General features: G+C 32.7%; 5 protein-coding genes across 13 annotated transcripts; 1 reads left to right on the forward strand and 4 right to left on the reverse strand.

The window, feature by feature from the left end:
• Positions 1-1,022: 1,022 nt before the first annotated feature.
• On the forward strand, positions 1,023-3,676 carry LOC140960716 (uncharacterized). 3 transcript variants are annotated; one of them, XR_012172251.1, is made up of 7 exons: positions 1,024-1,188; positions 1,284-1,358; positions 1,510-1,643; positions 2,188-2,695; positions 3,058-3,171; positions 3,294-3,418; positions 3,459-3,676. XR_012172251.1 is itself a non-coding variant. In XM_073418962.1 (6 exons), exons 1-6 carry the CDS (start codon positions 1,102-1,104, stop codon positions 3,354-3,356), a joined length of 849 nt encoding a protein of 282 aa, XP_073275063.1. In that variant the 5' UTR covers positions 1,023-1,101; the 3' UTR covers positions 3,357-3,676. The 3 variants fall into 3 exon arrangements, 2 of the variants coding, with proteins under 2 accessions (XP_073275063.1, XP_073275062.1); XM_073418962.1 differs by having other exon boundaries at positions 1,023-1,188; positions 2,188-2,563; positions 3,294-3,676; XM_073418961.1 differs by having other exon boundaries at positions 3,294-3,676.
• A 414-nt stretch (positions 3,677-4,090) lies between these two features.
• On the reverse strand, positions 4,091-7,433 carry LOC140960854 (uncharacterized). 3 transcript variants are annotated; one of them, XM_073419160.1, is made up of 6 exons: positions 7,376-7,433; positions 5,873-5,951; positions 5,255-5,368; positions 4,685-4,811; positions 4,488-4,605; positions 4,091-4,396 (listed from the first exon to the last, which is right to left on the reverse strand). In XM_073419160.1, exons 2-6 carry the CDS (start codon positions 5,880-5,882, stop codon positions 4,343-4,345), a joined length of 423 nt encoding a protein of 140 aa, XP_073275261.1. In that variant the 5' UTR covers positions 5,883-5,951; positions 7,376-7,433; the 3' UTR covers positions 4,091-4,342. The 3 variants fall into 3 exon arrangements, with proteins under 3 accessions (XP_073275261.1, XP_073275260.1, XP_073275262.1); XM_073419159.1 differs by having other exon boundaries at positions 7,206-7,422; XM_073419161.1 differs by lacking the exon at positions 5,873-5,951 and having other exon boundaries at positions 7,376-7,413.
• A 543-nt stretch (positions 7,434-7,976) lies between these two features.
• Positions 7,977-9,941, reverse strand: LOC140962000 (protein RETICULATA-RELATED 3, chloroplastic-like). Of its 4 annotated transcripts, none has more exons than XM_073420833.1 (2): positions 9,831-9,941; positions 7,977-9,401 (listed from the first exon to the last, which is right to left on the reverse strand). In XM_073420833.1, the coding sequence occupies exon 2, from the start codon at positions 9,378-9,380 to the stop codon at positions 8,295-8,297; it is 1,086 nt and encodes a 361-aa protein (XP_073276934.1). In that variant the 5' UTR covers positions 9,381-9,401; positions 9,831-9,941; the 3' UTR covers positions 7,977-8,294. The 4 variants fall into 4 exon arrangements, with proteins under 4 accessions (XP_073276934.1, XP_073276936.1, XP_073276935.1 ...); XM_073420835.1 differs by having other exon boundaries at positions 7,977-9,389; positions 9,831-9,920; XM_073420834.1 differs by having other exon boundaries at positions 9,839-9,892.
• A 1,011-nt stretch (positions 9,942-10,952) lies between these two features.
• LOC140962095 (diacylglycerol O-acyltransferase 3-like) lies at positions 10,953-12,407 on the reverse strand. The gene is made up of 2 exons (XM_073420962.1): positions 11,872-12,407; positions 10,953-11,728 (listed from the first exon to the last, which is right to left on the reverse strand). Exons 1-2 carry the CDS (start codon positions 12,229-12,231, stop codon positions 11,102-11,104), a joined length of 987 nt encoding a protein of 328 aa, XP_073277063.1. The 5' UTR covers positions 12,232-12,407; the 3' UTR covers positions 10,953-11,101.
• A 1,021-nt stretch (positions 12,408-13,428) lies between these two features.
• Positions 13,429-16,198, reverse strand: LOC140961792 (protein phosphatase 2C 50-like). 2 transcript variants are annotated; one of them, XM_073420491.1, is made up of 5 exons: positions 15,985-16,198; positions 14,871-15,665; positions 14,437-14,781; positions 14,240-14,345; positions 13,429-13,844 (listed from the first exon to the last, which is right to left on the reverse strand). In XM_073420491.1, the coding sequence occupies exons 2-5, from the start codon at positions 15,555-15,557 to the stop codon at positions 13,510-13,512; spliced, it is 1,473 nt and encodes a 490-aa protein (XP_073276592.1). In that variant the 5' UTR covers positions 15,558-15,665; positions 15,985-16,198; the 3' UTR covers positions 13,429-13,509. The 2 variants fall into 2 exon arrangements, with proteins under 2 accessions (XP_073276592.1, XP_073276591.1); XM_073420490.1 differs by having other exon boundaries at positions 14,871-16,198.
• Between the last annotated feature and the right edge of the window lie 7,647 nt (positions 16,199-23,845).

Consider the following 23,845-nt stretch of genomic DNA (forward strand, 5'->3'; position numbering starts at 1 on the left):
TGAATGATTAATCTTTAGTCATGCTAATACAAAACAATCTTTTACATGCAAACTAGTGAAAATTTGAATTCGATATCAAATCTTTCGTAAGCTCAATATAATTATAATCGTATAACATATTGGTGCTTTGGCTACTCCATGACCCCTTTTTCAGCCGCAAACTCCAACGCACACCTTTGGACAATCAACTTTCCCGAAAGAAAAGTGAAAGGGACACTTTTTTTTACTCCATCTCTCCTAAAATTATTGTGGGGACACAATTCTCACTTTGAATTCAAAGGGCAGGTTACAAATATAATCCAGGTCAGATAATTTTTTGATCTATAATATTTTATTTGCCCATTTTTCTTTTATTCATGGCATCATAAACATTTGCAAAAAATACATACTCTATACATAGTACAATGCTTAAAAATACAAAAGCCCATGCAACACTCGATCATGTATCAAAATATAAAAGATTAAATAGCTTGAATTCCCACAATTTCTAGCCAATGAGGCAAATCCAAGATTAACAAACAAATATGGGTTGGGTATGCTACTCTGAAAAGAAAGGCAAAGCCATCTGAGGTTTGGCATGTTGTGTGGATTTTGCAACATATCCCAATCCCACCAACTTTTATTCAAGTGCTCCACTATCATAAAAAAGCCTGCTTTTGGCCCTTTTTTCGTAAATCGGTGCTCTCAGTTAATTTATTAAGCACAGTAAGTGCATATTTTAATTTTGTCTTCAAATATTGTACATACATAACTGGGGTTAATGGGTTGGGCTCGGTTGGGTTGGCATCAACTCAGCTCTCAATTCTAGTCGGGTCGGATAAAAGGTTGACTAGTTGTGTTTGCCGAACCCAACCTAACTGGATAATTGTTTTGATATTTATCAGTTCTAAAACTAAACGAGCGTGAGTATAAAGGCCCATTGGTTTGGGCCTGAATGGAAATAAAGGCCATTACGATTTGAAGCAACGGGTTTGACATGGCCCAGTTGTTACTAAAGATCAAACAAACAAAGGAAAAGAAAAAGAGAATTTTTTCACTAGCCTGGATTAAAAACCCTAATAAAAAACCTCTAGCATCTGTTGGTTGCGGAGCGAAGGAGAAATGGTGTGGTTTCAGTGCGAGGATTGTGGAGACAACCTTAAGAAACCCAAGCTCCCTAATCACTTCAGAATGTGTTCTGCTTCCAAGGTTCTAACGTTTCCTTTTGTTTTTCATTTTTTTTTGAGCTGCTTTTATGGAGAAATCTGAATTAACCCTCGTTTGTTTGTTTCTGATTGTATTAGTTATCGTGCATTGACTGTGGGAAAGTGTTTGGGCAGCAAACAGTTGAAGGTCACACTCAGTGCATTACTGAATCGGTACATTCGGCTCACGTTATCTCACTTTGTGGATTTCATTCCCTTTTTTGGTTACTTTGCACGGGTTACTCGTGATCTTGTTGCTACTTGTTTTCTGCAATCGGAGCTGTATGTGCTTTATCTTTATTTGTTTTGCACGCTGCGGGTTCAGGAAAAATATGGTCCAAAGGGTCAAGGAAAGTCTCCAAATGGAACGACTAATACTAAATCCAAGAATGATTCCAAGCAGAAACCAGAAATCGATGTAAATGTTGGATTATCAGACCGACCTCCATGGTTCTGTGGGTATGATAATTTGTATATATGCCTTCAACAAGTGGTCTTCATGGTGTAATTTCTGTTTGTTTGTTGAGTAGAAAGAATCATGCCATGACTGAAGAAGTTGGTAATCAAAAGTAATTTTCTCATATGCGCGAGGCTTGGTGTGAAGCATTGGGTGATCGAAAATGCAGAACTAGCATATCCCGACTATCTTCCACCTTGGAAAACCTGTTTCGCTTAAGGCTCTATAATAAAAGTATCTTGTAAACTTCCGTTCCCAGTGAGTAGTCTGTAGTCGTAAGTAGATACGATAGTCCTCTGATTATGATTCTTCCATACTGATGAAGCTAGATGACATTGGTTTACGTGTGATAGGGTTCACATATCATGATATCTTCCATACATGTTACTTCTACTGTTCTTTATAATTGATAGCTAGTTGGCCCTGTTGGGACAAGGTTTTTAAATGAGACATTCTTTTTTCAGTTGGTAGTTTATGTTGGGTCCCACATTCAACTTCTCTTCAGTTTTGCATTATTCATTTATTTTAACTTCATTAATTTTTTAGCCTCTGTAACACCAAAACTACAAGCAAGCAAACCTTGCTTCTTCATGCTGATGGAAAGAAACACAGAGCAAAAGCTAGAGGTTTCCATGCATCAAAACAGCAGCCCGTAGATGCAGTTGGAACTACGGACTTGACTCAAAAGAATGCGATAAATGAAGTTCCTGAAAGCAATGGTTTATGGGAATCAAGAGACCAAAATTCATCTAAAGTAACTTCTCTTCATGATAATTTGGAAGTGGAAACCCACTCATTGAAATCCGACAAGAAAAGAAAACTTGAGGCATCTGAAGTGGATGGTGCTAAGCTGAAGACTGGTGGTGAAACCTCCACAGATGGTAATGGTGAAGTTATTCAAATACAACAAACCGAAACAGAGGTAACAAAAGGCTTGAAGAAAGCCAAAAATTGTATGACCAAGGGAATTGCAATTTTGGATTCAACTTCAGAGAAGGAAAACCTCGAGAAGAAAATAAAGTGGAAAAAACTGGTTACTTCGTTTCTGAAATCAGTATGTTACGCTGGTCTTTTATCCCTCAAAATTTTCAAGTGTATCACATTTGTGAAATTGTATAGCTTATATCTACTTCTTAAGCAATTAATGATATGAACTTATTAGGATCATTCATGTTTTCCACATTATTAATCAGAAATATGGTGGTTTTGGGTGGGTTAGTTCTAACCATGCAAACGTTAGCATTATGTGGCAACCGGAAATAAAGAGGTGCAGGAAGTGCTATGTATATGGAAAATGGAGCTGCTTAAAAGTTATTTTTGTTCGTTGATGAAGCTTCTGTTATTGGCTCATTATTTGATGTAAAAAAGAGAATAATTCATGAGCTGAGGTGGTTTCATCTTTCTTGAATGTGGCAGGAATCAGATGGTGTAGTGAAATTTAAAAAACTACGGAAATTTGTTCTAAAATCTCTCAAGGAATCTGGATTTGCGGAAGACAAGAACCAAGTTTTTGAAATGCTTGAGCAGAAGGTGTGTTAATCCTTTGGTTTGTGTTCCTTTACTGTTGAAAGTTTTATGCCTCCAAAGTACTCTCATGTGACATTCTAATGATAAATACCTTTTGTTACTATAATTTCTTCAATGCTGTGCAGATAAGTTCAAGTTCTAGGTTTACCTATGATGGCAAATATGTACGCCTGGTCACCAGCAGCTAAGGGACCTAACATCAGTCTTCTAAAATGCAATCTTGAACTTAACCCAGTATGCTATTGCATCTGTAGCAGTAGCAAACTCGAGTTGTGACAAAATTTGAAGAGTCTACAGCAATTTCTCCGAGCTTATCGCGGCTGGTTGGGAATGAGGAAATATTAATTCGATGCATTTTTGTTAATCATTTTTATGTTTTACAAGAATTTTGTACACAGATTGTGCGTGTAGATCAGATGATAGTTGGACGAGTCATTGGTTGTGTTACGCAGTTGATATGAAGTTAAAACATGTGACATTTTCAATCCAAATAATTCGTTACAGGTTCCACGTATTTGTCCTTCGCTATTTTTGTCGAGTGCAGTATATTGATTTAAATTTCCATGATTAATATTTTTTACAGTTTTATATATTTTTTCTTTTATTTAATTTAATTGTATAATTAAGTCTAATATTTAACTTTTTTTAAAAAACAGCATGTATGTGAAAATATACTTTGCAATTTAATTTTTGCCGATGACGAAGGTCTAGTCTTACTCGTGGAAACTCAAAATGCTCTTCTATCTCCCTTATTTTTATCGAACTCCATCGTAGTAACTTCTTTCCAAAACGCAGTCTCTTCCTAAAACTAATATCTTTTAATTATGTCGCCCAATAAAACCTTAATTCCAACTCCCTAACAGAAAAATCAAGTCTTCAAAATCCAGCACAAGAAACAGAAACAAGAAATGAGGAAAACGAATCATTTCTCCCAAAAAGACGGGTGTGTGTCTGTATGTATGATTTCTCATTGAGCATTTCGTGAGTACATTTTCATTTTTCACCATCCATAGTTCAGAAAGAGACGAGTAGAAAATATAATATTTATCAACAAGTTGGTGGTAAGTTTCCGAACTACTTTCAATTTCAACGGTAAGGAATTTTCTTCATCTATATTTTTGTTGTGCAAGTCCAACTCTATGCTGATACTAACTTTCAGGAATCAAGATCAGCACTAGAGAAGTAGAACTAAGATTATGATTATCAACACGATGGTGCATGCCATGGCCTGCAATAGAAACACGAGACCAAGATGATTCTGAACCTGAATTACACATTGCGGCATCAGAAAAACAAATTATGAGAGGGAATATACTCACAGCAATGGCAGAAGCAGCAAGTCCGGCTCGTTCTCTGGGATCCCTACGGTAATAATTTCGGAAATACAAGATCGTTGCGTAATACCACATCAGTGGGCACAAGAAACCTACAAGAAAACTGAAAAAGGGACTGTGAGTCATTCACTGAAAGCTTGTAAAAAATAGCATGCCATTTATGATACAAGGATAATACTTACGAGAACCATCCAACACCACAACCAAAGCAAGGAAGGGGTTTTTCATATATCCCAAGTTGCGAGTCATCTTCATCTCGAATCAAAGTATATTTTCCCTTCACTTTGTCTGCAGCATCTGCCATTTTTCCTGTAAAGATGTACCAAAGCATTATGTGTGTTGGTTTTGTTATAAACATATTATGTTCAATAAAAGGTGCATTAGCTGCAACGTTATTTAATGTATGCGCTCACTACATGACACATTTATTTGTTCATGCAAACAAAATACTTCATTTCAGATATTGTTTCCCAAAAATAACATATCAGAAATCACTACGTGTGTATGAATATATAAGTATATAATTTTATTATTATTATTATTATCACTATTATTTGAGCTAGTGGCTATGGGTAAACAAATGTTTAGCATGAGAAGGTGTATCAACATTCCGCACATCACTCTCCTTGGGACCAAGAAAGAAGTAGGACTCAAGAAATGATGGCTCGATCAGGCAACAAGAAATGGTGTCGAAAAAGCTCCAAAAGCCACCTCGTTAATAATGTCCCGCGTATGCAAAAAATAATAACTACCTTTAAGCATGGAGTAAAATCGAGCTGATGGTCTCAAAAGATCAAGACGTTTATCAGAAACTGAGGTGACTACTTCAAGGCTATTTCTACCCCCTCCCTCCTCAATGGAAGCATCTGTAACACCAAGAAGTGCCAATTGTAGCATCAGGAGGCTTGTAAGGCTCTTATTTTGTTTTTTTATTCCCACCCGCCTTACTATAATTGCAGTTAAAAAAAGATGTTAGCTATTTTAAAACATAAAAACTTTTCAAGTGGTGTTCCCCAGCAACCACAAAGTTGAATGCTAAATTGTTTTCTAATACCACAGTCAGGATGACACGCGTTTCTGTGGCTGATGTTTGATGATGTAAACAACAATTTCAACTCTGAGAATTTATTATACAATTTACAGTTAAACTTTTCAAATGATTCCATGACGTATTGCGAGCCATAGCATTCAATAAAGCTTCAAAATTCAACACTAATTGCTGAGAAAAAATCGTTTCCCAGCAAAAAGGAAAAAAACCTAAAGAATTTAAGAGAGCTACCAATAATTTAAAGTGTCAAAGAAAAAGCTGTGGGCTAAGTTTAAAATGAAATCATCGAACAAAAGAACAAACAAAAACTCGAGTTAATTACTTTGCTCCATGGGCGGTCCTCCAAAGGCAATATATTTCTGTATATTGAGATCCTTGCCACCAAATTCCGTTTAGGCAACCTATTTTACAAAAGTAATAGAACAACAAAACCGTCTAAGTACTTCCTGTTTGTTAAATATTTGGTCAGGTATAAAGAAAATACTCAAATAAATGAGTTTCAAGGCTTCATCTTTTTACATATTGTACAAATTTTTGTCCATCATCCTAGGATATTAAATTCTTGAATCTTTCCCTCCCAAGAAAAGCACTTTCAAAGGACCCATGAAAATTATCTAAAAGTTGGTTTAGTGGGGAAGATGATTCGTAGTTGTTCATGCTATTGAACTAATAGATTTAGTCCAATTATCCCAACCACTGAAAGTTCTTGACAGGGAGGAAATTGTGTGGTTCTCTAGATATTTAGAGAACTTCTCTAACTTGACCGTATCATGTCAGCATCCTATGTGTTATATAGAGCTAATTGTGAAACTCATTATGCTATCTTCTCATAATCATTCAAAATGCATCATGGAAAATATGTGAATGGTGGCATGATCACTAAAGATACAGAAGATGAATATATACGTATGAATCCTGTTTCTTTCCACGACCTAAAAAATCTGATTGCTCCCTTTTCTCCACATTTCACGATTTCTATGTAGTAACACTAGCTACTATAGTTTCCTACATTTCTTTTCCCTCCCAAATACTTAATACGTCTATGTAATTGTATTATTTTTTCAATGTGATGAGCTATTTCTCTGGGTTTATTGACTTTATAGCATAAGCAGCATGTTCCATTGGTTCTTCCAGGTTCAAGATGCATAAAATTATTTATTAGATCGAATATTAGAAAACAGAAGACCGGAGTCGCATAATAATAGTTCAAGTCGGGGAAGTTTAAAGCTCTCGCTAGCGTACATGCAATATCAGATCTAAAATTTTCGAAAATAAGTCGAAATACTTGAACATTGGAGGGGTCGAGTGTAGGGGATTGAACAACTTGAAGAGTTTAACAAATTGGTGAAGGTCGACGTGTCCATCCGAATTTCAATAGAGTTCTTGAAATGTTTCTTCCACAAATCCCATCCATCAAATACACTACCAAAACTAGACTGGAAAAAAACCATAAAATTAAATACCATTCGCCCTTTTCATCCACTAATTCACCATTCCAAATGAAACCCATTTTGCATAAACCACCATACATCAACAGCTTGAGTCAACAAAATGAAAAACAATCGCAAGAACCCAATTCGAAAAACACATAAAACTCCAATACACGACAATAAAAAGAAACAGAATTAAAGTAAAACTTTTACACATAAGCTTACTAGGAAACTTGACGTATAGTTAAATCCTGATTGATATACTCGGAAAAGTTTCTAGCTTTCAGATCACAGCTCTTGAAAGAGGATAATCGAAAAGAGAAATCTTGAAGGGAATACGTTTACAAGAAAAGTAAACCAAGTACGCTTGGCTTTGAAGAAATTAATACACCCACCTGGCCTGCCTCCGTCGGTTTCACTACTCGTTTCTCCTTTGTCGTTTGCGTTTCTTGAAAACTATACATTATATTTTTTAACTTAAAAGTTGTTGCAAGTTGTGGAATTTTTTTTGACACAATTGTAACTTCCCCAAATAAAAAAAAAATCCAAGTTAGTTTCAAAAGAAATAAATAAATAAATTTGTTCCAAGTGTGTTTTCATAAAAAAAATAGAAAATAAATATATGTTTTAATTTTCAAAATAAGCTAGATGGAACTCAAAAATAGATATTTGTGACTTAGGACTTTCTTGTATACTTTTAAAAATAATATATCCATTCATTATATGATTTTTTTAAAAAAAAAAAAAACAACAACCCACTTTTTGGGGGAAAATAAAATATTTTTTATAAGATTTTTTTCCGGACAAATTACGAATTCAAACATCAATACTACACAAAATAAATTTGACACATTCAAAATATAGTTTATCCATGAACTTGGAAACATTAAAGTGCTATTTACATAATTTAATGATCTCAGCCACATATGCATTAAATTTATCTTTCAGAATTCTATTTTTTATATATGAAAAAGAGTTTTTATTAAGAAAGAGCACTCCAAACCAATAAAATCAGTAACAACTTTGCCAAAAGTCGATGTCCATAGCATAGCCCAACATCATTAAACGGATTCACCGAACTTCATATTCAAAAACAAAACCAACTCTAGTTCAACACAAGGATCCCAATTACTACAAACACAAACACAAACACGTAAAAATACATTATCAAAGAAAACTAAACCCAAATACAACGTTAACATTTCGATCCAGCTCAACAAAAGAGGACCAAAGGGGGAACACGTATAACTCTTCGAAGAGGTTCGGTCACTTTCGTTTCTATCAAGTTGTAGAGAGAGTCTGGTACGACCAAGATCACTTGGAAGTATACTCACTGGTTTGCAAATCGTCATCCTTGTTCACTAGCTTCTCCTTGTCAACTGAGCTATCCTCGACAATAACAGGTTTTACCTCATGAACGCTTTGTGACCCAGTTATCCTGGCCAGAATCACGAACGACATTCCTCCAAGAACATTGTTCAAGCACCTCAGAACCACAACCGAGGTCTTGAATAAGAACGTTGGAAGTCCCTTGGCTAACAAGAACTCTATTCCATTCAAGGTTTGGTATCTGAAATTACTGCTGACACCCATGTGAATTGCCCAAGTCGCGGCATTCAAAACCGTAGGTGGAGGCTTGTTTGGCGTCTCGAAATTTGGATCCATCTTTTTCCTCATGCTAATGAATCCATTTGAAATAACAGTCCCGAAAAGCCCAGCAGCAAAACCAACAGCAGCAAACAGCGTTCCTTTGTAAACGAAAGTGCCAAGCCTACTCAACAGACTATAAGCTCCTGGTTCGAACATATGGCTTGCAGGAGAATTCGCGAAAATTCCTGGAAGATTTTGGCTTGAAGAAGACATGGTAGGGGCTAAGAGATACATGAGTACAAAGTTCAGTATGGAACCAACAACAAGCGTCGAAAAGACAAAATCAAGTTCATTGAGCCCGAAATTGGGGCGTGACGCCATGTCTCCAAGAACACAAGCGCTAACACCGACTAACTCTTCCATGAGAACTTTGAAAGGGAATTGAGGGTCAGCAGCAACCCTCGATCTCCATCCATTTATAAAAGCCCCAATAAGTCCAAATGCATCCGACGAAGACTTGGACTCATCTGAGTTCCCACCGCCACTCCACTCACTACTGCCACCATTCCCACCACCACCACCACGACCAACACCAATATCACCACCACCACCACGAGCGCATGGAATGTAGAATTTGGAAACCAAATCCGAGTTTTTTAGTTTTATGGTACTACATGGTAATGAGGGTAGGGAAAGTCTATTAGGGAAAGTAGTATCGGCAAATCTGGTACCAAGTTTGACATCATGACGAGTAGCAGTGACAGAGCCAAGACCGCCGGCAGGAGGAGAGTAGAATAGCTGAGCTGCCATCCTCTTCAACTGGAATAACACCTAGAAAGATTTAAGAAAGATTACTAGTCTACTAAAATATACCACTGAAAACAATCGAACACCCCAAAAGTTCAAACCCCCAGACTCCCCACCCTACCTACCACAACAAACCAAACAGCATCCAACAATGAACTTATGGAGAATTAAAATATTAAACCAAAACAGAATCTTTGAAAAAGAAATACATAAAGACACACATCACATAAAAATAAGAATGGATCAAGAATAGATAATCCCAATATCCATACAAATTAGGGTAACAAAACAATGGGATCATGCAATTCTTCTCATCACTTCAATACTATTAATCAGAAAAAGCTTGACCCGTATTCACAGAGACGCCAATAAATTCAAGAGAAACGACGAATCAGAGAGAAGGATAGTGAAAACATAAATAAGATGGATTTAATCAAGAAAAAATTGTGGAACCTGGGTACCGGACTAGTGCTGAGTAAGGAGATCACTGCTTCCTGCAGTAAATGGAACAAACTCGAACTTAAGAAGGGAAATGAGACATAGAATGGACCGTTTATAATAAAGTTGGGCTGATTTAGCAGGCTCCTTAATCACGACCCATACGAGTCTCATTTTTTTATTGGGCCGAACGTCAAATTTTTTAATCCATTTAATTGATCCAGTCCAAAATAAAGTTCAATCCAAATTTATGTAATTATTGTCAAAATATTTATGTATTCTGTTTTTCTTTTTCAGCAGTCTCGATTTCGATACCAATATATCTAATTGATTTCGATACCAATATATCTATTTGATACGACAAAAAATGAAGAATCGGAAAAAATACCATCTATTTGATTATTTTAAAATACAAATACACTTGTAGGATAATGTAGACATAAAAATTAACGATCATATATCAATGTCTGAAGTGGATGGATTTCTTTGGTTTTAATTCTACACAAAAACTAACATGAATGTCAAATTTATGAAACGGGTATTCTATTTGAATCATTCATGAAAAAAGTTAACTTTTTGTGTCAAAATTATTACTTTTATTATAAATCTGAACATAATTGACTCGTTTCAATATATTATAAATACATGATATTATCTCATAAAAATTATACTCGTTTCAAATAAAGTATCGCATATTGCTCTTTTTTTTTCCCAAAAAAACAGTTGATATCGTGTATGACTTGAAATATTGTTTAAATAAGAAATTGAAAGTTGATTCCACATGTAATACATTGAGATTTTATAATCATTGGACGAGAAATATAAAAAAAATAATGGTTAATTGGAGAAAATGTAGATTTTGAAGTGTTCACTATTTGATTGAAAATCGTTGGAGATTGTGTTTTCCTTCTTATATCTAAATTTAATCCGTCTCAGAAACCTACGAAACAAACAATTATGTGACATTCAGAAATACATGAACATGTATAATGCACGCATTTGCTTTATTACTTTAATCTCATGTTAATTGTTGAAAATTTTGTCCTTAAATGTGGAGAACACCGGGAAGCTAAATAACCTACCATTCAGTCTATTAGTACCAAGATCAAGCTCAATCCTTAACAAAGTAGTTACATATATTTGAACAAAATAAAGAATATATTCGGTCTATTAGCACCATGATCAAGCTCAATCCTTAAACATGGTACTTAAATTTGAACAAATCAAGAATATATTTACAGGTATTTCAAGAAACTAGAATTAAACATATCCAAGACTGCACACAATCAAGTTGCAGCAGCAAAGCCAGGCTTGCCAAGAAAATTGGACACGATCTCATCCACATCCTCCAAACCCACACCGATGAACAGGGGATTATTGATAGGAACACTCCTGGAATCACCAGCTTCACCGATCAGAACCCTTACATTGGGACCATCCCTGCATTGACCCATGCATTTGCACCCTGAAACTGCGCCTTCAATCCCCACAGCTTTCTTGAATTCATCAAGAATGGCTACTGCTCCTGATTTCTTGCACTTCCCTCCCATGCATACCTCGAGTTTGCTCGAACACTCGGTCTCTAAGGTGCCTGATGATTTCTCAGTTGGAAGTGTAGATGTTCTTGGAGTAATTGGAGATGGTGCAAGAGTGTCATTATTAAGAACTGATGGCAGAACGGATTCCTCTTGCTTTGGCTGTGCGAATTTAAGGTCTTTCAAGTCTATTACCTCGCCACATTCACTATCACTTGATGATTCTGAACAACTGGACGACACTTCGACGAGATTAAGGCTGTTTCGCATCTGCCCGGAGGATTTCCCTAGTTTCTTCTGTTCTTGTCTCCTTTTCTTCTCGAGACGCTTCTCCGCCCTGAGCTTCTGAAGTTGCTCCAGTAAAAGATCAGCCGCTTCCTGAACATAGATTTTTTTAAACATGATCATTAATCTACCATATCAAATATAGGGAAAAAACGATCTAAGGTGAAATCTGAATTTTCGTAAGGAGTGGAAAATCAAGAAAAAATACATTATTTACGAGGGTTACGGAATCATACCGTCATGGTGGTGCCTTTGACCTGATGAAGCAGATCTTGATCAAGATTAGAATCCAATCCAAAACCCATCTGAGAGAAAGCATATAGATCTCTGGAAAGGCCCTTGAGCAACTTCATCTGCTTCTTTTTCTTCATCTTCATCAGGCCCTTGTTCTCCTTCATCGCCTTTTCACATCTAATCACCCCCATGGACGAGACCTCGCAGCTAGACTTGCCGCCGCGGTTGTGATAATATTGCAGACAAGCATTATCATAAAATCCAGGAAATACTCCGCTTCTGCCACAGTACTTCGATTCTCTACAAGAAGTCGTAGATGAAAAGCAGGGGGGTTGACTGAAAATCAAACCGGAAGCCTCCATTGATATCGCTTAATTTCTTGATCTGTGAATTTTGTTGCTTGCTGTATAATCAATATACGGGAATTTCCTCTGAAGGGTAAGGCTGAAGATATATATAACAGTAATGAGCTCTTTCCTTCGGAACACAAAATCTACGTAGATTTTCTTGATTTGATTTGATTTGTTCCATCGGATCGTCTGGAGAAAGGATTGTCCGGAATTTTTATAACATTCGGAGTCATCTTGCGTTAAGGAATCATCTGGCTCCTACACGTGGCAGATCATGGTCCATTTGTCCTACGTGGCAGTGGTGTGTGCAGAGCTCTGAGCGGTGGACAGTTTCCATGCGCTTCTCTCTGCGTTACACGCGTTTTGGGAGGATCCTCACCGCTGGATTCATTTGACGTCAGGATTATTATCCACGTGGTCTCCAGGGTGCCGGGAGACTTAAAATTATTTTTAAAAAATTGGAAATTTTCTAATTAAATTTGAGAATAAAATAGTTTTATTCAATAATAAACTTTGAGTAGCAATATATATTCTTTATTTTATATCTATTTTTGGTACACATGTATATTAAATTTTAATATAAATTTAATTTTACAAAAAATAATTTTTATAAGAACCATAATTGAGTTGGTATGATTTTTTTAGCTAAATTTTCGTTCTAATTTTTATCTTATCACGTTTTTCTCATTATCATATAACGTAAGTATATTATTTGTTATTTGTGTTAATAATTTTAAATATAAAAATATATAATACATTGTTGGTGGGGTTCTCTCTCACGTTTTTATTATTATTATTTTTTTAATTTAATTTTTATCATCATCATCATCATCTATTCTATTTTATTACATCATATTCTATCTATTCTATTTTATTACATGATAGTAACTACATAGGAAAGACACCAACTTGTTGGAAGACTTTTATTTTTTATTTTTTTTTAAATTTCAACACACTTTTATTTTTCTTTTTTTATTTCAACCATTCAAATATCAATTTTTTTATTTCAACAATTCAAATATCAATTTAGTCATTCCATAATTTGTCAAATTTCAATTTAGTCTATCGATAATGATAAAAAAAACTGTACTTATGTGTGTAGAGTAACTAGTTATTATTATTATTTTGAGATGTTTATAACACTATATTACTTGAGTTCTTGGCATAGTATATTTTAAAATAAGGAATATGCAGCAACTAACGTGATAATGAGATTAAAATTTTATCATCATTTCAACGAGAGTTGGCCGACAAAGTATCAAAGTCATGTATTAGAAGAGTTTACACCATCTACTTTTTAACCTTCCGCTGGGTTTTCAAATCCACCACAATCACAGATATGTTGTCTATGCTTCCCCTTTGGAAAGCAACCTGTGAGAGGTAGTTGGCTGCATCTTGTGCCGCAGGATCGGTATCCTCACCTCTATCTTTATCTTTGGAAAGGGTACCGCCGTTTCTTTTGTACCAGAGTAGGATTCGCCTTCTAGCCAAATCACAAGCCTCCTCGTTTGTCATTACGTCCCAAAGGCCGTCGCTAGCTAGAATAAGGCACTCATCCTCTTTCGCTCGAGGATGGAATGTTATCTCTGGATCGGATATGATGTATGGACTCAAATATCTGTCACCTACACGAAAGGGGAATGTCGGAAAGTGTCGATGGCGTTTTAACCTGACAATGACCATGTTTTTCTCTACTCTCATATTTAGTATACCTGCTAGAAAATTTATTGAACACTTGGCATCTAAATTTTTTTAAACTATTTTGCTATTAGATGAGGTCGACAAGCATAAATTGTTCTTTCCATGGAAGAGGATTTGTTGTATGCTCCTCGTCAGTTCCAAAAATAACACCAAAACAACACCGCATATTTAAGTTTCAATATTAAAAAATAAAAACCATATGGCACTCTCGTTTGTCAATTTTATAATATTACTGAAAAACAGCGTCAAGGATATCAACTCAACTCGATTTTTTATGGGTAAAAGTTACTTTCTTCGCATATGTATAAAAAGAACATACCAATGGATCTTGACACCGCGAGCACACCCGAAACTCGATATCCATTCCAACTAATAACCTTGCCTCCCAATGCTTCTATCCTTTCGCATTCATCTTCTCTGCGAGGCTGAAAACAGTTATGAAGGGTTAAATCTTGCAACAACAGATAAAATCATCAGCAGCACAATATATTTGATTTTGATAAACTTGAGCCTAACCTTATGGTCAGTAGATAAGGGCACGGCTGCTTTCCCACGACACAAGACTGCCCTCGAATCACCACAATTCGCAACAATGATATGGGTCGAAGAAACTATCGCCACCACAGCCGTAGATCCAACTGAGTCGGGAGCGACGGGTGGAAGCACTAGCGGGTTAGAGGTAATATCTCCATCGATTTCGGGAGAACCGCCAACTTCATCATCCAATTTTCGAAAACAATCAAGAAAAATCTTCATCCATTGCTCCTTCCAGCTATACTTAATGTCATTAAAATTTTGTTTATATTTAGCAATCTCTTCGGTTAAGGCTATATGAAGACGCTCTTTGCAATAATTAGCAACCTATGCATCCAAAATTGACTCTGTTACATATATTGAATGGAAACACGCTAAGTTGCAAAATCGAACAGCAAGAAAATGGCAAGAGTTACCTGGGAACCTCCATGTCCGTCATAAACTCCAAATAGGTGGACAGTGATATCTTGATCTGATGAACATAAGTGAGGGTTATCACTCAACATTCGGGAAGGAAATCTCAAGCATCGTGGTAAAGCGACCGCAGAATCTTCCATCTCAGGCCTCCTTCCTTGAATCGACACCAATCCCCAAAGAGGTGGAAAATTATGCTTATTTATCTTTGTTTCTTTGGAAACCTCGAAAAGGGATTCCGAAACTCTTTTACTCAAGTCGAGCATGACCATTGTCTCACCATTCTCTCCTACCAAAACAAGATCCTCTACTACCACTGACTCCATCATCGATTCCCCTGAATCGGAGCAATCCTTATCCAAGAAATTAAGTGCTGTCGGTCCTAAATCAACCTCCAACACTTCGCACTCATCCATACATGGTGTGTTAGTTCCATTTGATTCGCATCCACAATCTAAAATGGCCGGAATCGAGTCACAGTCGAATGGTATAAGACCAGCTTTCCTCAGTTCTTGATTAATGGGGTCGCTAAGTACGACACGACCCACATCTTCCCTACTCATTGCCGAAAGATCGGCTTCGCCAATACTCAATTCATCAAAATTCGACTCATTCTCGGCGACAACTTCATCTTGAGGAACACTAGAAGTAAAACTTATGTGTTCAATTGATAGAGGAAGTTTAGTCATAGATGGTTCCACTTCCAACAAGAAGCTTCTTGTGTTGGATATGAGCTCAATCCCAGAAATATCAACACAAGTCGTGAGCACAGAGTCCTCATAAATTAGATTTCCCAGCTTAAAGCAAACAGAAATTACAGGAGTTATTTCATCCATCAACCACCATATATATTTCAACAAATTACTCCAACAAGAATTTCTACCGAGCTACAAGGTTCGATACAAAATTTAGAAGAAAAATCACTTAAGGGTTCCAATAAAGTCAGAAAGAGATTAACTTAAGCAAGAGAATCAATGAACCAAAGAAAGTTCAGATAAAGCAATCGATTTGGAGGGGGGGAGAAACAAGGAAAACAAATTCAGGGAAGTTCCCACACAAAATGTCGAGCATCTTCTTGAGGAATAGAGCAGAAAAAGGATTTAAACCAAAACTTACAGGCTATAAGAAAGGCTCCATTAATCTGAGAAGGCGTCCTTCAAGAGAATATTAATAACCATTCATGAAATCACCAGATTTAATTTAAATAATAATAAAAGATCGGGAAAAGTAAAAAAAAAAAACTAAACTTTTCTACCCCTTCTCCTCCATGTGTTGAAAAATCCAGTCTTTGATCCCCACACGTCACCCAAATCAAGAATATAGAGAAATAATACTAGGGATTTGGGACACCTATAACCTTTTGAAGAAAAAAAGAAACGAAAGTACATTTAACTTAAATCAGCCTTATTTACAAGTAAGAAAAAGCTTATTAATTAAAAAACAAGAAAATTTACCGACCTTAAACTAACCCAGCTAACCCGACCTATCCGAGCAACTCGTAACTCTTTTTTCCAAAAAAATCGTGATTTTTTTTTAAAAAAATATAAGATTTTTTTAATATACAAGAATGTAAAAATTATTATTTTATTATTTAACAAAATAATTAAATAAAAATTTAAAAACATAATAACAAAATATTGATATAATAATTATTTTTCAAATATTTAAATTTAAAAGTAAAAATTGTGTAAACTATTAATTATTTCTTAAAAGAAATAATTGTTTAGGAAATGTAGATATTTACAAAATAAATTGATACTCACGGGAAATTTCGGGTCCGATCCCAACGAGCGTCACTAATTCAGACGTGGGCTTTAAGATTACCCTGAGCCTGAAATCAAGAATAAGACCGTTAGAAGGGGGCCAGGAGGGTGTCCTGGCGTAGCCCCTCCGACGCTCAAGTCAGAGACTGAGGATATATGGGGTAGCAGCTAAGGGCGCTGCTGAAAACAATATAGTGAATGAAATAACCGTACGCTCAAACCTGGTATTTATAGGAGAATACCTGGGCTTCTCATGGGCCCANCAACCGAAGGGGCTTTCCGTGTCGAATCCCACTGTACTTTGGCATTCAATTCTGTCCACGTGGGTCCCGCTTTTGACATTTGTACAGCCAGGTGTCACGAAACTGTGTGTCGGTTATTTGAACTGATTGATTCTCTCTCTATTTTTTTTATTTTATTTTCAAACTCGTTAAATATTTAATATTTGTGCTAGTTAAAAATGTTATTTTAAAAAAATATATGTCAGGTCTCTATCATACACAAGAGGTATAAACAAATCCAATCAATCAATATTAATAAAAATTTAAGACTCGAATACGATACGAGTATATTCGAGTTCAAACTCGATTCGAAACACAGATTTTTTTTTATTTTTTTTAAAATTAAAAAATTATTGTGGTTATTGTCTTTTTTCCTGAAACGTGTATCCACTACCCAATAAGTTGATTCGAAAAATTATCCTTACATGTTAGTTGGAAAACTCTTTTTTCGAATGTACTTTGTAATTCAATGTGTAACCTTATTGAATATATATCATGACTTTTTCGATATATATTTTAAGCTAAAGCAGAAATATAGCATTAAAAAAAACTTAAATAGACTATTAAAGTTTAACAAAAAAACTCAAAAATTATGGTAAAAAATTCTGAACATTATTTTAATTTGCTTCAGAATTTTTGTATTTGTAAAATCTACGAAATAGCATTTGAAAATGTTATGTCTACTGAGCACAACTCTTTTGAACATATTCAATAAATCATTTATTTAAATCAAACAACTATAGCGATATTAATTACATGTTATAATTAATCGAAATCTATTTAATTAATTAAATTAAATTGTCCGAATTTGATTATAGATGTTTGATCAAAGACCAAACATATAAAATATTTGACAAAAATTTATGTGAGACGATCTCATAGGTCGTATTTTGTGATATGGATCTCTTATTTGGGTCATCCATGAAAAAATATTACTTTTTATGCTAAGAATATTACTTTTTATTGTGAATATCGGTAAAGTTGACGCGTCTCGCAGATAAAGATTCGTGAGACCGTCTTACCAGAGACCTCCTCAAAATATTTTTACCAAGTCCAACAACATAGAATAATATTTGTTTGATCAAGGACCAAACAGATAAAATATTTTTACCAAGTCCGACAACATAGAATAATATCAATCGTTTTAATAAATAATAATGCATTTCCATCCGATACGGCGTATAACAAAATACTAAATTAATTTTTGTTTGAATTGCATGTACGCAATAAATAAATATTTATTTATTTATTAAAAAGAAAAAACATTGAGGCTCGCATCTGGTGGGCAGGCGAGAGAATCAAGACCACGCCATGGATACAAGCCATCCGGGTTGGCCCGTCTAGATACGGGTCCTCTTCCTCCCCGGTTTCATTAGCTCAGAGGATCGAAAAAAATATCATCACAACCTCCTTTCTTCTTTTTTTTTTAAAAAAAACATTTTCTTGAGCGTAATTTCGCAGTACCTTTTCCATTCAAACTAATGATGATGATCTAGGAAAAGGGGATGAGAAGTTGCTGGAATAACAGAGATGGCTGAAATACAGGTTTGTGAAGTTCAATTTTCTTCTTTTTTATATATAAAATGAAATGAATCGTCAAATATGATCGTTTAAAAAATAAAATAAATTTTAAAAATGACTGGTCCATCCTTTTAAAAATAGTAATAACAATGATAATAAATTTTAAAATCATAAAAAAAATTGGGGAAAATTTTTGAATTTGTTTTAAAAAATTATGAAATATCATCAACAATCGTATTTTGAAAATCCAATCATATTCTTGTAAATTGACACCATTTTAAAAAAATTGCAATTTCTTATATTTCACTTATTCACCGAATTCTGCTCAATTTAATTCTCAATATTCCATCAACCTAATGTTGAATTTTATGTTCTCCAAAACTCAATTTCTCCTAAAATCTCAACAAAATCTTTCTTCCTAAACCATGAAAGAAAGAGCATGAGATATTTGCTGACGATAGAGTGAAGTCGTCTCGTCGCAAGGAAATATTAGACGAAAACTAAATATGAACTACTAGAAAAGGCATGGTCAACGTTTCTACCAATTTGGTATTTGGCATTGATCAAAGCAACACTAATTTTTTGGGATTGGTTTGGAACGAATACAACCATTAGTTGCCAAACGGATGGAAAGTACATACTTGGGACAACTAGCGAAGACATTTCACGGATGTTGCGAAACGAATGTTCGCTTTCTAAAATAAAATAAGTGAACTAAAAACATTCAACCAAAGTGTATCTCATTTGAGATAAACATATATGTTTTGAAATATTTATTTTAATTGAAATTTAGCAAATTACTAATTATATGTATATTTTCAGTATACCGAAGTTCAAACAATATCCGAACAATATTATGGAAGTTCGTGTGTTGAAAGAGTAACCTGAATGAAAGATATGATCATTCAAAATTTTCATAAGTGTTTCAACGAATGCTACCAAGAAACTAAAGAATATTGATGGTAAATCATCTCCATATATTTTCTCAACACCCTCAGATAAACCCACCATCGATGAAGGAGAAAAGGTGCATGAATTAAATAAAATAATAAGATAAACGAGAACGAAAGCCTTCAAAAAAGCTTGAGAGAAGAACGATCAAAAGCTCCAAAAGTTTTGAATTTGCTCAAAGAAATGAAAGAAAGTAAGACAATTATATGAAAAAAGAGGATGCGAATAATTCTCTAGTTGAAAAACATTTTGCAAAAGTTAAGCTAAATATGGAAATGAAGAAGGAAATGAGTTTGAGGAGTAAGAAAGAAATAAGATATAGCAAGAAAATGAGAAAATACATGAATGATCCAAACTTAAGTAACGTTCAATGTGAATATTATATGAATACAAGAAAAATAATTATTAGTAAACGAATGTGAATATTATATGAATACAAGAAAAATAATTATTAGTAAACGAATATGTTAGTAATTTAATTAGTTAATAGTTTGTTAAATTTATTATTTGTAATTTTTAATTGAAAGTAATTTTTTTAATTACGTTTTAAACTTTAATTATATGTAATTGTATTTTTTAATTATATTTAAATTACTATTATTAAAATATCAAATTATTAGATTGAATAAAAAATATTATTTTAAATTATCTCTATAAGATTATCGCACCACTTTAAAAAATATACATGAAGTTACAGTGACGGCGTCAATCAATATGACCAAGTCCCCTTGTTGTCGAGTAGAGTCGCCACTCACCGATTTATTTATTATTGTCAATAGTTCTCGTCCCCACACACATATATATCCATTGAAATTATTTATATTCTATTTATATCCTTCACAAAATTATTTTTTTATATTAAATGTGTATTATTTTGCTTGTTACTGAATTTATCAACATTTAAAATAAAACATATTTTAAAAAAATATAAAAAAGCAGTGTCAGGGCGTTTTCATGAAAAATAAAAGAGGACGAGGATCGATAATATTGTATCCTCATTCCTCACGGCGTATTTTGAACGGGAAATTGGACTTAACTCTCCAGCCGCCGTTTTTTTTTGTGTTCAGTCCCTAGGTAATTTTTTAGTACCACATTTTCACATGAAGTGTACCACATTTCCACATGAAGTGTACCACAATTTGTATGACATAGTACCACAATTTTGTGGGTAGGGAGTGAACCCAAATAAATGTTTTGGTTGGGTATTTTTCACCAACTTCCCCTATTTTGAAACCAATTATGTGTTTAATATTTGTGATTAAAAACAAAATAATTTTTAATCAGGTTCAGCTCGAAAAAAGTTTGAAAATATTCGAGTTCAATAAATTCGAATACAAACCAAATATTTATTGAGTCACATCGAAAAATTCATGAACCGACTCGATTAGTTTACATCCATATTACATATATGCATATACGAGTATACAACCTTTAGTTGTGTCCAAGATTGAAGTACAATTGAATTTTGACAAGTTTGGAACACTGAATTTTTATAATGCAAACAAATAACTAATTGGTTTTTTAATCAACAAGCCACATAAAAAGCTACGTGATAAGATTTTGATGGGATTTAAATTTGAATAAACTTAAAAAATTATCCATAAAAAAAACTTTAATTATTATCTTTCTATCATCTTTATATGTAATAGTTGGATTAAATGACAAATTTATTTATTTTTTGTTTTGCATATTCGATTCTTGATATCTATTATTATAGTTGTCATGAATATTGAACAATTTTTTATTCAATAATAATTTATTTTTCTTTTTATAAAATTAAGATGTAGTTGAATATTTAATTTTGAAATAATTTAATTCGTATAATTTAAATTTGAATATTTAGATGTTATGTTTGATTATTTTAATTTAATAATTCATTTTGTGTTCGTTAAGATTAGTTGATTAATTATATAAAAGTTTATGCAGTTTGTATAACACAAATAAATAATTGAAATGATATAGGGAAATATATTTTAAAATTAATTTTAATTTTTTGTTTTTTAATTATGTGAATAATATGTTTTAAATATTGATTTATGTAAAAATTTTAGTTAAGATTATTTTGGTAATATTTAAATTTCTAAATTCAAGTCTTGTTTTTTCCAAACAAGAAATGAATTATAAATAAAAGTTTTAAATTTCAAACCAAACACAAGAAGAAATTCTAAATCCATTAATTTTCAAATTCAATTCCACATCCAATTCTACTTCCAAATTCAAATCCAAATCTAAAATTTTAAACATCCAAACATATTGTTAATATCTTTGTTTCGCTGGAGGACTATGCGTGAAAACTTTAAAAAATATCATGTATNAAAACGAGTTTAAAATTTCTTTACAATGAGCCCAAAATATATTATTTGAATACTAAAAATAGTATTTCATCTCACATCATAAAATATGCCCGCACATAATCAAAACAACTCATGCAACAATAAATCATATCCTCGGGACATGCCCCGGTATATAAATACATATATATATACTGGGATAAACAACTAAACCCCAACTCAAACTGTGGNTGAAATATTAGTCTATTATTATTATTATTATTACTTACGTACTTAAAAGTGTGAATAAAACGACGTTATTTTACAATTGTGAATTAACGATTTTGCTCTTTTATTCTACATTCTATTGTAAGCCTACATAAATATATATAGGAATATAAAATTAAAAGTGAGATATTATATAGGGCAGAAGAGTAGATATATATGACATATAAATATATAAATACATTCCCAAGGTTTTTTTTAAACCTTGAAACTCAAGGTGTTTCTCAACTACATGTTATATGATCATTGTTCTTCGTTTTCTTTGATCGATGATTTGAGTTCTCCACATCGATAGTATTAAAAAATAACATATCTATTTTTAAAATCATATAGTACACATATGTTTAATTATAGTTTTTTTTTAAAATGATATAATTTTTTGTTCTGATACTAGTATTTCACCCGTGCGATGTACGGAGTGTTATTTTATATAATTAATGATTAAATTAGTAAGTATTAGTGTTTGAGTAATTATTTAAAATTATTGATATAAGATAATGAATATATTAAAAGTTTATTATAAAAAATATTGTATCAAAATATTTATTTCATTTGATATAATATTCAAATGATGATAACAATAGTTTATCGTTAAATTAAAATTGTTATTAATTAAAAGAATAGAAAAAATATTTTAAAAATCATATATTATTTTGTTTATCAAATTTTTAAATAATAAATAAATATTTTCAAAAATTCNAAAAATCACATATTTTTTTGTTTATCAAAATTCAAATTTTATCATAAATTATTTTGGACATGGTAAAATAATTTATATTAAATTTTTATTAGGATAAATATTTTAAAGTTTTATTAAGATGAATCATCGTAATAATAATGATGATGATAGTTTACACACACTCTTTTAAAAACTTGAAAAAAGTTAAAATTATTTATATTTTATTTAGTATGATAGAGAGTGGTAAACATAAAGTACATAAAAGTAACACACAACTTAAAATCATAACTGAAATTAAATAGAATGATATAATCAATGCAGATACTTAAATGTAGTTTATATTTTGAAAGAATGTCAAAATTTAAATTTGAATGGTAAAAAATACATTTAAAATAATTCACATTTAATTGCATATTTATTTTCTATGCAGGTAATTAGAGTTCAAGAGCCAATAAATTTTTGAACGATTCACCTCGCATGTGATACTGAATATTGCACTCATTTTTTATTTTTATTCTGATAAAAAATTGATTGTCTGAACGTGATCAAGAAATCAAACGAGATTATTTATAAATTTATAATAACAACTAATGATATCGTAGTAACACAAAACCATATCCGAAATTAAATGAATTGATATAATAGATGTAAAACTTTAAAAGTAGTTTATTTTTTCAATGAAAATCAGTTTAATTTGAATAAAGAAAATAAAAAACATATAATTCATAAATTTCATATGAATTGATATCAAATGATTTAAGTTCAAATTTGAACGAATTGATATAATCAATGCAAATAATAATTTAAGTTTATGTTTTCAAATATCTTCAATTTTCATTTTAATTTTTTAAAAAGAAAATAGAGAAATTTTTGTATAAAAAGATATCAATAAAAATTACATAAAACCAAATGCTTTCGATCATTTATTGCATTACACCTATTTCAGGATTCATGATATATATTTCTTTTTTTTAGAATTTTCATTTTGGCGAAAACTTACTATTTTAGGCAGAAACTCATTTATTGTTTTTATTTACATTTTATCTATAAATAATAATAATAATAATAATAATAATAATAAAACTAAAAATATTCAAGTTCACTCGTTAAATGATCAAAGTGATTTTTCTAAGGAAATAATATATTTTTAAATAAAATTCCAGTTTGATATGTGGTCTATAAATTTTTTTCTACAAAATGTCACCCTTCAATTAAATTGTCTTTTAA

This window comes from Primulina huaijiensis, chromosome 16 (assembly GCF_012295235.1).
Source record: "Primulina huaijiensis isolate GDHJ02 chromosome 16, ASM1229523v2, whole genome shotgun sequence".
Lineage (NCBI taxonomy): Eukaryota > Viridiplantae > Streptophyta > Magnoliopsida > Lamiales > Gesneriaceae > Primulina > Primulina huaijiensis.